The sequence below is a fragment of the Lytechinus pictus genome, chromosome 16 (assembly GCF_037042905.1).
Source record: "Lytechinus pictus isolate F3 Inbred chromosome 16, Lp3.0, whole genome shotgun sequence".
Classification (NCBI taxonomy): Eukaryota; Metazoa; Echinodermata; class Echinoidea; order Temnopleuroida; family Toxopneustidae; genus Lytechinus; species Lytechinus pictus.
Genome location: NC_087260.1, coordinates 21,905,959 through 21,921,311, shown reverse-complemented (window position 1 = coordinate 21,921,311; position 15,353 = coordinate 21,905,959). Strand labels below are relative to the sequence as shown.

General features: G+C 36.7%; 1 protein-coding gene across 2 annotated transcripts; it reads left to right on the top strand.

Moving 5' to 3' along the window:
* Positions 1 to 602: 602 nt before the first annotated feature.
* On the top strand, positions 603 to 14,879 carry LOC129278573 (serine/threonine-protein kinase 24-like). 2 transcript variants are annotated; one of them, XM_064111427.1, is made up of 2 exons: positions 603 to 1,522; positions 11,447 to 14,879. In XM_064111427.1, the coding sequence occupies exons 1-2, from the start codon at positions 1,493 to 1,495 to the stop codon at positions 11,690 to 11,692; spliced, it is 276 nt and encodes a 91-aa protein (XP_063967497.1). In that variant the 5' UTR covers positions 603 to 1,492; the 3' UTR covers positions 11,693 to 14,879. The 2 variants fall into 2 exon arrangements, with proteins under 2 accessions (XP_063967497.1, XP_054770691.1); XM_054914716.2 differs by lacking the exon at positions 603 to 1,522 and adding an exon at positions 10,772 to 11,057.
* The last annotated feature ends 474 nt before the right edge of the window (positions 14,880 to 15,353 follow it).

Genomic DNA, 15,353 nt, shown 5'->3' with positions numbered 1-15,353 from the left:
CCCCACCAGATCTGCCTCTAATTAAAAAAAAAATAGAAGAAAGAAAAGAATGAAAAAGAACAATATATAGAGAGAAAGCAAGTAAGGAAGACAAATAAAACAAAAAGATATAGAAAAAAATTAATGTAGGCTAATTAAGAATGCAGAAAGATATATGCATGATAATGGGAAAGAATGAAAGGAATAAAGAAGAAGAATTTGAGAAATAAAATAGGTCCTATGAGGAAAAAAAGAAAGAAAGAATGAAAGAAAGAAAGAAAGGAATTAAGGAAGGAAGAAAGAAAGGAAGAAAGAAAGAATGAAAGAAAGAAAGGAAAGAAAGAAAGAAAGAAAATAATTAGGGAGAAAGGATAAGAAAAAAAATCATTGAGAAGAATGAAATTATCATTTTGAAATAAAAAGAAAGAAAGCTAACATATAACATGAAGGGTCAATTTATATATGTATATATTGGAAAATAGTTTCCTTATAATTTCTTACATTTTGAGTCACCGCTAGTGGCCTTTTTTTGGCAAGTGTTTGATGAATGGACAAAAAACCCCGATACCAGTTTTGTGTGTGTACGCGTATATGGCCGCCTTATGGGTGGTGGTGCGGAAATCATTCTACCATTCAGTTTCAATTTGGCTACATCCCACTGAAAATGGCGGACGAAAACGTCAATATCTCTCGAGCTATCCGCCAAATGCCTTCATCAAATCACATTGGGAGAGCTATATTCTGGTAGGAACTGTGGATATTTAAGATCCGACAATATAGAAAACATTGTGAGGTACAAGTCTGGAAGCATACCAGCTACCAATGAGAAAATCTTGGGGATTAAACTAACGCCAACGGTAAAGCATCCACGTCGAACATTTTGTGGGACCATTTAGTGCTGGCAAGCATTGGAAGCGCACAGGAGCAGCAGGACCATTATCGTGTTGTGCAAGCACTTGTTACGCTCATCCTCTGGCGTGCTGTCCTGGTGGTGTGGTGATGTCCATTGCATTTGCTGCAGAGATAGAGAAACTACATGTAACTGTTACTTGTTACTAACAAAGTTAGTGTTCGAACTTTATAGAAGCGTGTACTATCCTTGCATGAAATAAACAAAGACAGCCATCTATCCATAACTGTTTATCTTAACTGAAGTTTGGACATTTTCATTTTTTTTCTCTGCAGCTGCAAGTGCAATTTAGTGGAAGTTTGAAATTTTGTTGAATTTCAGTGGGTCACTATCCAACTCCTGGCCAGAGGACACAGAGCTTAGATAACTGTATTTGGACAAGTGACGGGTGCAAGCGTATATCACAATTGACTTAGATTTTCCTGTCCAAGTGTGCTGTCCATCAACTTCTTGGCATTTGCCTTGGATTTATTTTTGGATCATTATTCAAAAGACAAGCAATAGATAGACACTTTTGAGAGGAGTGCTTCAAGATCTTGTGGCCTTTTCAGGGATGAAGGATATTTTATACATTTTTCTGTAGCAAAACACCAAGACATCAAAATGAGTATTGCACATCAAGGGTTAACGAAGGTAGGTATAGATCTACAGTCAATCTACATGTCAACATGGTACAAATACATGCATGTAGACGTTTATAAGTACTAATTGAATATGAAGACATAAAAACTTTTATTGTATAGTGAAATGGTTAATAATTTGTTATTTTTTCCCCTTTTTCAAGATTGTTAAGCTTAACAAAAAAGTTAAAGTCCAAAAGGAAAAGAAAGGAAAATAAATGAGAGGAAAAGAAAACGGGAGATGAAAAAAGAGAGTGGAAAAACAAATAATTTAAAGCATGTTTCGAACCAATAGCGCCATCTCGAGTCATCAACTACTCAAACCTGGCCAGTTTCCCTGACCCATATAGTGTAGTCTAGTAATATAGACCCACTTGAATGATAACATGCTAATTAACTACTCGATACAATTATACCACAATAATTATACCAAGTAGCAAAACAATTACTTTTCCTCTCAAAACATTTTAGTTTCTACTAATACAATTATAGGTCAATTTATTCTCTAGTATTAGTAGATATCTGAAAACGTGACTATATATATTTATAACACACAGTCAATGAGAGACCACACACAGTTCACTCCCCCTTTAAGAATTTATCCAAGCTAGGAAGACAAAAAGATAGACCTGGAAACTTGACTGCCAAAAACCATATCTTACTGGAACAATTTACCCATAAACGTTAAAAAACAAACATCTGTCCCAAAAATTTCAAGCAGCACTTATTACAGCTTAAAGCACAGCAACACCAGCTCTGGACATTGATGCTGTACACAGGGCTCCACAGTCCTCACTAACCCTTTTTTCTACTGGTCCAACCTGTTCATGTCAGACCAGTAATACCCAGTTTTTCCATTTTTTACTGGTTCAAACCTAAAATTTACTGGTCTTTTGCTGTCTTTTATTGCCCCCCTAAAATACAAACAGTACACCCACACACACAACATTAATGAGAGCCATTTCTCAATTTTAGTCAGTCATTTTTTTTTGAAAGACGCCAGAGCCATTATATAAAAACTTACAAGAGTGGAAAATATAATTTGTATCAGTTTGATATATTTTTTACTGGTCATGTAGGGCTAGTAAATCTGGCTATATCTGAAAAGTTATTGGCCTGACAGCAACTTTTACCAGTCTGGGACCATCGGACCAGTGCCAGTGTCGCGCACTGCTGTACAGCTGCGATGTCTGGATGAGATCCTGAGTCAACAACTGTATATTCCAGGATGCTGTATAAAGTTTTTTTTAAACTATTAAAAAGAGAATATACCCTGGCAATTATTGAATATGGTGTGTACTGAAAAGGGAAAAGTATGTCATTGCATACATGTAGTGCACACATCATGCAAGTACTGTAGCTCATCTTTGTACCCACTTTTCCTGAAGTACATAATGTACATGTAGCCATTAGAGTCACGTTTTCTTGATGAATATTACCTTGACAACTTTATCAGTGATTTGCACCCCCCCCCCAAAAAAAAAAGGAGAAAAGGAGACATTTTTGGAAATGTTGATTTATTTTAATACTAAAATAGTCAAAACTTTCAGAACAAAATGTCCACCATGTAATTATATTGTTATTATCATTGTCATTGACCTCATTCTATTCATGAATACGTGTTGAATCACCATTCACCATCGGCATCATCATCATTATCACCACCACCACCAGCACCACCAGTACTACTAACCACCAATCCACCACCATCATCATCATTTTCATGATCATCATAATAATACATTCATCTTCATCATCATCATCATGAGCATATCAGCATCATCATAATTATAAATTCATCATCATCATCATTATCATTCATGAGCATATCAGTATCATCATAATTATAAATTCATCATCATCATCATCATCATCTTCATCATTATCATCATCATCCTGCTTTAATAGGGTGTGCTGGGCTTTAAACACGGCTGATTAAAGATTAAGATTCAGGCCTGACATTCTGTGTGTATCCAGGCATTTGCCATTTACACACTGGACATCACACTCTACAAGACACTACATGTATTGTACAATGTACATTACATACAGGGAAAATTTTACACAGGGGCTCTGGGCAATTTAGCCCCTGAAATGCTCAAAAGCGCCCTGGACACTAAAAAAGGAGCCCTCATTAATCAGGGCTCGAAATTGGTGGCGGTCCGGGGGCCATTGACCGCCTAAAGCTCCGTCGGGCACCCTAAAAGTCGGGTAATAGTGCCCGGGCTGACCACCAGAAAAAATAAATGTAGAAAACCGAAAATGAGTACGGTTCATTGCAATGTTAAAGCTTGTCAGTGTTGCAGTTCGTTGTGTAAAGAAGCCCCCCCGTGAAAAAAAAAACAAGTAGCCAAGTAGGGTCTTGCGGCATCCATGTCCTACACATTTATTTTGAGATTTTCCAGCAATTAGTGTAAAAATGAATCTTATCTAGGCCTATGCATTTGTTGACATATTAGGCCTGAGTCCTGTTTATAACTTTATATATTGAAAAAGATACCACTTTCTGTAAACAGGCACTTACAGTTGACCAGTAGGAATTGAAGACAAAAAACCCCCTCTCATATCTCATTTCATTATTTAAAAAAATGGTGATAATTAATTAGGCCTATAAAAGTTTAAATGTACAAAGTGTTTGCATTATATACATGTACATGTACATGTAGTATACAGTACAGTGTGCATAAAATGGTGGTGTTCGTATTAAAGAGGAACTACTACAAATATATGGTCTCTACTCTCTTGTGTTATCTGTGATTGCAATTTCTAAAGAAATTTATCCCTTTTGTTGGTGTATACAGTGTACAATAATTGTACCTTTGTTAAAAGAATGCCAAGCATGAAGAATGTGCTAAATAGCAGCAATCCATTGAACCATGCTGTAGATGACTACATGTACATGTAATTCTTGAAATTGATAAAAATCACCCCTCCAAAATGAGTAGTCATTGTCCTTAAAAAAATTTAAAGTACATATTAAAGCCTATTCTGTACAAAATATACTTACATTTAGGGACTATCATTCAATGTAGTCTGCTGTGCAAACTGCAAACCCTTTACTCGAGACTCGAGCTAATGTACATGTAAGGGGTATGATTGCAAAAGCCTATAATGACTTGTACATGTATACTGTTGTTGTTGTTTTAGCTTATACGACGCTATCATTCAGTAGTGTATATTTGCGCCAGCATAATTCACGGTAAATTTTATACATTGTAAATTGTTTCTGTATCTATATCATTTAAAAGGAAGTGTAGCGCTGCATTATGCGCAATTTTGGGAGAATCACAACAGACTGTCATCACAGATCACTAATAACCAATGAAGGCTTACATGTATTTGCTAGTCTATGTGTGAAGACCCACTTGATCAAATTCAATCAGGGTCTGTGCCTACAGACTACACCCAATGCCTTGTGCGTACACACATACATGTATGTACCTACATGTACATGTAGTCTGCAGGCACAGACCTTAATACAGAGTCAGAACTTGTGAGACTAGATTTAAAACTCATGTGTACATGTACAGTATTGGGGCTCCTATCTGATACAGACAGTGCAGGGGCGGGGGGGGGGGGGGGGGGGGAGGGGGGGTGGTAAGTTAGGGAGGAGGGGTTCTTTTTATTTGGCAACCAGTCAATTTGACTATTTTCGCAGTTTGCAGTGTAGTATACAATGTAGTCTTCACTCTGGACATGGAATAATTAACAAAATAATTAAAACAAAACTGTCAGATTCTTGCAGACTATAATATTGTACATGAACCTCTGCAATGCAATCTGCATATCATTTTCATAGTGCATGGTGGCCTACATATGTGTACATACACTGTACATACTCTGTACATTATTTTGTACATTGTAATGTACAATGTTTTTTTGTTCCCCCTTCCCCTTTTCAAAAAAGAATAAAAATATATTTTATATAATAAAAAAAGATCAGTCAATTCTGCTTAGTGACTGACACTTGAAGTAAATAATCACCGTAAAAAAAAAATCCCAATACAAAGTTCAACTCTATGTTTGTAACTTGTTTATTTATTGGCAGTCTGACCTTTCTTTTGACATGAACATACAAATCACTAGGCATGAAATAGAATGTAGCTACATGTACAAGACAACAAGAGTAATGTCTGGGTCGAATAAATAAAGTTTTGTTGTTTTATCAGATGAGGGCTGTCTGATCTTTTTGATTGCCTAGTGGTAATTTAATGACACTCATGGGGCGTTAACAGGTCCTGTTAAGCTACTGAACCTATTAACTAGTCTCGTTTCAGACATTTGCAGTATTTCACATTTTGAAGTACAAATAATGTAAAAGGAAAGGAATATATTGAACCAATATTGAAATCTTATTTTGCTTACAGTTGCACCCCAGAAGGAGCCTGCTGTACAGAATTTTTGTTTAATCATTATTTTTCAAAAATTTATTAAGGGGTCAGTCAGAGACAAACCAGTGGATTCATGGATTATTCCCAAATTAAACAATTTACATATAGGCCTCTGTATTAAGATGATGAGGATTTTGAAATAGAAAATATGACTGCTGTTTTCAATAAAAAACTTTCCATGAGTCATGACCTACATGTATCAAAAATTATTTTGATAGTCCATAGGGTGCCCAATTGATCAAAATAAAACTGCATATTTTTTTCGAAACATGTAAAACCCATCCTTACAGTACATGTACCTACATGTATTGAGCTAACAATTTTTCAAAGGATGTACCGTATGTGTAATTTTCTGATATCAAGTTACTATGTACAATAAAGATGTGTGTTCTTTTTACAGGGAAGTTATAAAACGCAATACCGAGAGAGAGAAAAAAAAATCAAATATACTGTGTATGTACATGTAATTTTTGTAAGACAAGAACGTTGGATGATACTCAACATGCTGTAATTGCCCGGCCTGTGCCTCCCCCCCCCCCCCCCATTTTGATAGCCATAACAAATCGGGGGAATATGTTGTGCATACCCAAGTGAGAACCTTCATTTTCTTATTTTTTATTTATTTTATTATTATTATTATTTTTTTTTTGGGGGGGGGGGGGGGGGAGTGAAGAACTTTTCGGGGCTTGTTTATTTTCTTTTGTACAAAATGCCCCCCCCCCCTTCGGAAAATCCTGGATCCACCCCAGTGTAAATAATATTGGCTTTGAAACATGTCAGCTTGTACAGAAATTTGGGATGGGGGGGGGGGGGGCTGTGAAAATGCATACGTACAGGTCGATGTTATGTATTTGAAAATACTGTATTGAGCACTACCTTGTTTATTTCATTCATTTTTTTTTTCGATCCATTCAATTCAATGGTCTTACAATAATCAGTGGTTGGAATGTCATGTCGGTGTTAGAGACTAGTTGGCATACAAATTCATCACGACTATTTTACGCTGTATATTTGTGTAGTGATAATGACAAGCTAAATAGTGCCAGCCCAGGTTCCCTCCTAATTCCAAAGTCCAAGTCTATAGTACAAGCACCTAAAACAGTGAATAGTCTCAATTTATAGACCATAGGATACCCCGCCCCCAAAACAAGCAAACAAACAGGTTCATAAGAAAGTTATAAACTGTACCTGTACAGTGTACATGTACTGTTCATGAAGCTTTAGGAAAGAAAACGGCTTACATTCTGTATTATCCGGTAAATGATACCATGGACTTACTGTACAACAAAGTCCATGATGATACTGACTGAAGTACATGTACTTCATGCACAATTAAACATGTCTTGAACAATAGGCTAAGGCCCGTATTCTGAAGTCGGGTTTAACTTAAACTCAGGTTTAAAGTTGTGGTTTAAGTATGGGAAGCCAAAAGTATAAAATTTTTTATTAAGTTGTACGTTTCTTATGTTTACTCTGCTTTTTCCTGATTCATCGATGGTGAAGACAATCATCTATTTATACTTCCTAGATAATTATGAATGAATTAAGAGCCAAATGAGCTGAAATATGATATCTCTACTGTTAGTGATTTATGTAACAATTGGCCATCCATACTTAAACCACAACTTTAAACCTGAGTTTAACTTAAACCCGACTTCAGAATACGGGCCTAAAGGTCTACAATACATTACATTTACAGATTGTATGTACAACTGTATGTCACGATTTTGTTTTCAATTTCGGGGCCTACATGTACATGTAAGTCCTTTAAATGTTTGATGGGTCTCCTCATAGGCATTCATGTATGCATGAAAAACATAAGGTGATTCTACATGTACATGTAGTCAGTTAGTGGATAATGAAGTTTGACCGTCTCCCAGATTTAGATAGACACTACATGTACACTAATTAGACATTGTTTAAAATGGTTTGCTTGTTATCAGTAAAGGTGATTGTTGTATGGCCTGCCTGTACTGTATTTCTGGCCTAGACAAACAAAACAATGCATTTCTGCCAGTAATCCCAGATATTGTATGTAAAGTCTACAAAGAAGGGCTGTCTGCACCAGCCAGAGTTTTCAAATTAGCGTGCTATTTCTGATTCGGTAAATTATCTCATTCTGAACAATCACAAGATTATTTGTAATGGAGACGCAATTATTGCGCTACATGTAGTTCGCAGGATTAATCTTGTGATTGCAATCCAAGTCAACTTGGGATTATTTGCAAAATAGCGCGCTATTTTACGAATTATCCCACTAATTCGCAGGTGCAGACGCACTCAGGATTATTCTCGGCGTCAGACCAAACATGTAATGCGTTGATGCCTTGCTCCCGGGCCTCGCTCGAGCAGGAATCAGCCCAGGGAACTCCCTGCTCAGACCATGGCATTACCCAAAGCCAGGTATAAATTTTTTTTCGGGGGCTACTTCTCACAACTTACTGCCTAAATCTGCAACAGTGGATAAGCTCTAACCAAGGAGTTTATAGTGCTGGTAACTCCTTGCTCTAACATATCAATGAATGGGGATTTCCAAGGCTTCTTTTTTTAGATTCCAGGGCTCTCTTGAGAATTTTGGGGGCTAAATTGTCCCTGCCCCCCCCCCCCCCCGTGTAATTTTTTTTCCCTGTCCAAAGCCAGTGAAGTTGATTGCCTTGGCCCTTGGGTGCCCTCCTTAACTGCTTTGCTGCTTTCGTTACACTTTAATTCCTGACAATGATTCTACGAAGATTTTTCAAAAAAATTCCCTGCCCTGGATGGAGTTCTAGTCTGTACATTCTGGGTGTTTCATTGGCCATAAATATGTTTTGTGCCCTATTCCCAAATTTGTGCTACATGTAGGTACATTAATAGAAAAGTGGCCCTCCATTTTAAAACAGTTGCATTTTAAGGTGTGAACTTTGAAGATGATTCTATGAATTCAAATTTTGTAGCCAAGTATGTTTTTCCAAAAATTTTAAATCAGATTTTCTATAGAATATGTCAGGAAAAAACTTTAAATATTCCAGTCATTCATAACAGTTCTTATTCCAGTCATTTGTACATTAAGATCATGGACCTACTATTGTAGGTCCATGGTAAGATCATGCACAACTTTACTAATTTTGACCTGATACTACTCACAGTCCTGTCTTTTGGGAAAGTTGTTTTGTTGAAATGTACTGCCGCTAATATTTGGATAAGTTCACAAATTATACATGTAGTTCGCATCTCATATTGTAGTGCTCCTTTACCTCAACGGGTACATGAAAAAAGCACTATTAAGGTTGCAGAGAAAAATTTGGAGGCAAAAAAGGGGCAGTTGAACAATATTCAATTTGTATACCATGCCTGGTGGTCTGTTTTTGACAATTTTCTCTTTAGAAAAAGAGGAAAGTAGAATTGTTTAACTCACCTTGAAGAAGCCTTTGATGGCTGTTTGTGAATCTTGACTTGTTATTAACCCATGTTTACTGCACTTTGTATAATATCTGTTGATCGGTAATATGGGAAGCCTGCAATTAGGAACTTGTCTCCTTCCCCTGGCTGTGGAAGTCACAAACACTTCCATTACCCTCTCGGGTTCATCGTCAGGTTCCCCTGATTTCTTTTTCCAAGGCCTACAGGCAAAGACAGATTTCTTCAAGTTCGTGCTGTAAAATAATGTATCCTGTTTTTCACAGCTCGAGTTCTTGTGCAAGTCGACAGGATTTGTTTTGAAACGAATCGGTGTTCGGGTTCGGCCCGTCTCTTGCGAAGGTTGTTTCCAAAGTGTGTGGAAGGTAACTACTTGTATGTGTATCTCCCATGATCAATTTGTGTCATGTTGGGGAAAGTTCAGGTAGCCTTCACCTGTCATGAACTGTGCAAGAGGGGGCAGGAGGGGACCGACTGGCTGGCTGCCGGAGATAATGACAAAAGCTGTTGGGAGGGGGACACGCGCAAACCGATCCTGACTTAGTCACCGTCACACAACCGCTCGAGAAGTTGGATAGAGTTGGTTAAACTATAAATGAGGAACTCAACCGAGGGAGTAGCAATTTTATGTTAATGAGGAGGGTATATGGGAATCGTGAACAAGCTTGGGGGATCAACTTTTTTTGTGAGAGATCATCGTGCTAATAGTTCAGAATCAGTTTGTTCGGACCTGCACTCTATTTAAAAAAAAAAAGCCAGGAATAGTTTTGCTCTTCTGCTTGGTTGAATGATTTGCTGTTGATTATCTGACAGATTTATCCAGTGTGTGCATTCTGCACAATTCTTGGCTTTTACCAACTTGGCCAGGGAATAAATTCCACTGTGTTTGTGCATACGCTTTGGAAAGACACTTGTAACAAGCCGGGGATTGTGATTTGCAGTGGGCAGAAAGGATTTGAAAAGGAATAATTTGTGAAAAGAGTGATTGTTGGGGCATTGGTTTCTGTGCAAACCATTGGTTGTTGAAGACTGGGATTTTGTTTTTAAGTCCTCCTTTTCAACAAGTTTGCTTGAAAGTACTAGAGAAGTGAGGGATTTCCTCATCGTTCTGCCCTAGATAAAACAGCCTTCTCCTACATGTAGCTCTGCATAAAGTTAGAAGCTTCTTTATTGGGTGTAACCTGGCATATTAATTCTTGCTGTCGGTTTATGTCATAGTTGTGGAATTCTGATTATTGTACTGTTTTGAAAGTCATGAGGATGAGCTGAGGATATTTCTCCTTGTGCAGTTGTCACTCCGATTCTCTTACACAAGGAATTTACTGGGATTTAATATTCTTTGGATATACATTGTAAAGCACACCATTGATTGTTTTATGTGTGTTCAAGTAACACATCAACATGCCTGTAACTCACTGCATTCATTAATTTTACAACTGTAATACTTTTGGCAATCTGTAATTATTCACCTACTTTACTACCCACGTACAATTTGTACATGTCTTTGATCATTGGATTTCGCTAGTCCACAAGTTGAGATTTGAGAATATGAAAGATGCCAAACTCTTGACAGTGTTTCCTTAGACCCTACTTTTGGAGTTTGCTTCTCGGTTGTCGTCCAACTTGTGAATTTCGATGCACAAGCGTTACAGCGCCCTCTGTTGTTCAGTGGGCATTGATTCTCTGCGGATCAAGGAGAATGAGAAACCATCCAATACGTTGCCATGGGATCGCAATGGCCATTCAAAACCAAGGCAACAGGTTCGTCTAGCAAGTGAACTGAAGAAAAAAGAAGTTTTATTGTAAATTAAGGACATGACTATGATGACTATGCTGTAGGCCTGCCTACATTTTAAACAAAAAAGGGAAAATAATTTTTTGCTTTATAAGTAGTCTATAAAAGGACTATTGATTTTTTAATTTGAGTATTTGACCCTCTTGAAAATTATTCTTTCTTAAAATGACTCAGTGTGTACCAGCATCAATTGCAAACCATAGGATATTTTCAATGTGAGCTGAAGTTATTGAGGGAGAAAGAGTGTCAACTTGTAAAGACTGTAAAACCACACCAAGTTGTAGAGCTTCATACATGTACATCATGTAGAATAACACATTATTTCTTTGTTTTATTTTTGTATTTTATCTATTAGAATATGAAGGCAGATCCCGAGAAGCTCTACACGAAGCTAGAGCGGATCGGCAAGGGATCCTTCGGTGAGGTCTACAAGGGCATAGACAATATCTGCAAGGAGATAGTGGCCATCAAGATCATAGATCTTGAGGAAGCGGAAGATGAAATCGAAGACATTCAACAGGAGATCACTGTCCTCAGTCAATGTGATTCTGCCTATGTCACAAAGTACCATGGCTCATATCTCAAGGTAAGTGAACAATGATCCAGAATGTCTTTGTTGCAGTTTAGGGACAAGGTTCTGCTAATCTTGATCTTAGTCAAGATCAGAGATCTTGAGGAAGCGTAAGATGAGATCAAAGACATTCAGCAGGAGGTATTGACACTTACGTACTGTATGACATGGTTTGGTTTCAGGCAAACTACATGTATTGCTGTGCCACACACAATTTTTTTTTTTTTGGGGGGGGGGGGGTGGTGTTTTATGACTCATTCGTTTTACTCTGTATTTTTCTTCAGGGCTGACACTGGGTTATATGTCATGACAGGCCCTTTAGGGCAAGGAAACTTTTCTATGGCACATTTTGATATTATAGCACAAATGGAGAAAATAAAAAAGGGCATTTATGAGAGGGCATCCAACATCTTTCCCTTGGATGGCCTAAGATTCTGGAATGGTTACTATTGTCAAAGAGCCTGTGTTTGGAGACTACCACTGTACATGATTCTGATTGTGGAAGTCGGCCCAAAGCCTCAGACAGGAAGAGACTAGGGCAGACTTGAGAGCGAATTTGTCAAGTCCATTCAGATGAATGATTGAAACTCATCTCAGTCTCGACCCAGACAACCAGCTGTGCCTACACAGTGCCTGCTCCCGGACTGGCTCATGCTAAATGTCTCTCTTTGTACAAGTCATGTACTGTACCGTGCATGCACTATTGTACAGGGTGTATACAAAAAATGGACCCATTTGTCTTATTGTCTTTTCCTGAAAAAAATTGAAATCAATAACAAGATTCATATCTCCTAGAGCTCATGTTATTTATTGGCAATCTTGATTATGTTTCCATTACTACGTGTAGACAAAAACGCCTTTTAAAACAATATTGTGCAAAAATGTACCTGGTTCAATTGAATGTTCAGCAGAGTGGACACCATGTTCCATGAAAAATGAAATGAAAGTCAAAGAATATTGATTTATCATAGTTTATTTTCGTTTCTGTTTAATATTCTGAGATTTTCATGATATGTTTTATTGTTGCTACTTGTAATTCCAAACAATGTTGTTAAACGACAAACAGCACTTTGGAATGCACTGAACACAGTGATTCACAGGAGTTCACAAGGCTCATATATATACATGTACACCTCAATTAGCAAGAACAAATCACATTTTATAAGATAAATTATTAAGTTGGCATGTACATGTAGAATGCATTGGTATAGCGGTTCAGCCAGTTCTGACATTTTCCTTGTAAGCCAATATCAGTGGAATAAAGAATTAAAAATCAGAACTCTCTTTCTTTTGATGGATGTTCGTCAAACTTCCGTTGCTATGTTTCTCTCATTTTTCTGCTTTCACAATAAATAGAACCATTTTGCTTTTCACAATGAAAACAACTTGCCATCATTTTCAACCTCCCCTTTAATGTCCGGCGAGCCAGGAATAATTGAATTTGTATTTGAATTTTGACACCGGCCCCCACGATCCTGAAACCCTGCTCGTATCATCACGTGGAGAAAGGGTTGCTGATTTGATGACTCATGAAGCTCTCACAGATTTAAGGATGGGCAGTCTTGACAGTTTGCCAGAGAATTAGGGAGAAAATAAAAAAAAGCTGATAATAAAATCTTACTTTTACTTGTTGGTGTCATAAATAGAACCATTTTGGTTAGCAATATCAAATTATTAGATCAGTCGGGGGTGCCCTTCAATTATATATTTTTTTCTTCTCGATCTCGAACCATGAGTCACAGAATTTCCTGCAGTGCATTGTGGGTATCTAAAAAGTTCAATGGGTATAAATCAGACAAGGTTGAATTTTTGCCCGATTTCACTCCACTAATTAAAATTAATACCGGTAATACATAATTTATATTTTCTGATTCCATGCATCTTATGTATGTAGGCATATAAAGTAATTGGGTTGCAACAAGTTTGTATCGTTTGCACCAATTGCTGCAGAGATCTACAGGGTAGTTTTAGCTACTATGGATTCAGATCCAGTATACCGGTAATGAAATTTAAAAGTAATAAAACCCCCTCCACATATTACTTGTTCTTGAAAATAATTTTGCATTTAAAATTTCTGGCCTTCCACACAAAGCTTGTACATCATTTAGAAGAATACATTGGCGATATTTCAATGAAATTTGTTCAAGGGAATACAAATACATAATGATAAAACAGGATATGTGCAAAGTACTGTACATGACGAAAAGATTTTTGCTCTTCCATGGTAAAAAATAGGCATTATTCTGTAATTATTTTACACCTGATTACATCTTGCACTTGCCACATTGAAAGGAAACCAATCGAATGGCAATAATTGATGTTTACAGTTCACATAATTGCTGTTTTGTGGAAAAGCTTGCAATGTAAAAAGCGATTTGTATTAATAGTGTATCATTGCTCCAGGGCAAGTTTGTAAGAAACAAATCTCAGTGCCATATCAGTGCTGGTCTATACATTTATTAATCATTGGGTGTTTAAAGCTGCTCTTAAAGTTCAAAAGTTCTCTTAAATGCCGACTCTAGCTTGGGTATAAGAGATCACACAAACTGTACGGTAATGAACTTATGGTCTTATTTATGTATGTCACTTTCACATGCAGCAAGAAATGGGCATCTGTTGATTGATCGATTAATTGATTCACTCATCCATCCATCCATTCGTCTGTCTGGCTGTCCGTCTGTCATAACGTTGGTCCATCTGTCCATCCATCCATCCATTCTATTAAATTAATCATTAATTGGTCACTCATTTATTGACCATGCATGCTCAGCACAATCATTGATGGTCAATTTTGCATTAACAGATTATTTGTAGTAATGTTGGCACAGATGAAGAAAAGAAAAAGACTAATAAAAAAAAGAATTGAATGAATTTGCATTGATTCGATATTCTCTCGTTTGACTTGTTACAAGAATATTCTATGAAACACCCCTGGGCTGTTGTTATAAACAACATTGTAAAGTTACTGAAATGATTGAATTTGATTGGCTGATTGCAAACTTTTTATTATCATTTGTTGTTAAAAAGTCTCTATGAAACTGGGCCGTTTCATAAAACTGTGGTGATCCTTTCTTGTTCATTGGTGATTATTGATAGTGTGTGAGAAAGGATCACCAGTCGTTCTTAAAGTCATTAACTTATGAACAGCTTTATGAAATACCCCCTGATCCCTGGACCATGTGACTTGAACAGAAACATACTGTAGCTGTAATAAATTAAAAAAAAAGAAGAAAAACAAACAAAATTTAGTAAATTGCAAAGTACATGTATATTACAATTTAAGTAATTGCAAAGATATTGTTGAACTGTGCTTCACATAATTATAACCAATAAATTAAGAAACAGATATCCAGTAAAGGAACAATGGTATTGATTGCCATCATATATTATTTACATTATTATTACTATTATGACCCAAAACCCTTAATACAAGAAAAAGAATATGTCAGCTTCACATAATAACTGATAGATTAAAAGGAACAATAATTATATGATATTCATTATTTGTTATTATTGATATTGTTATGGCACAAAGCGTTTTAATAGACAAGTACATTGTATAACATTTTGTATAATTACACAGGGAAAAAGAACATTTTAAAACTTTATGCCCTCCTCATGTCTTTTATGTTCATTGATCTGATATTAAATGTTTCATCTTCGATACATTTTTATTCCACGTTCATGTATG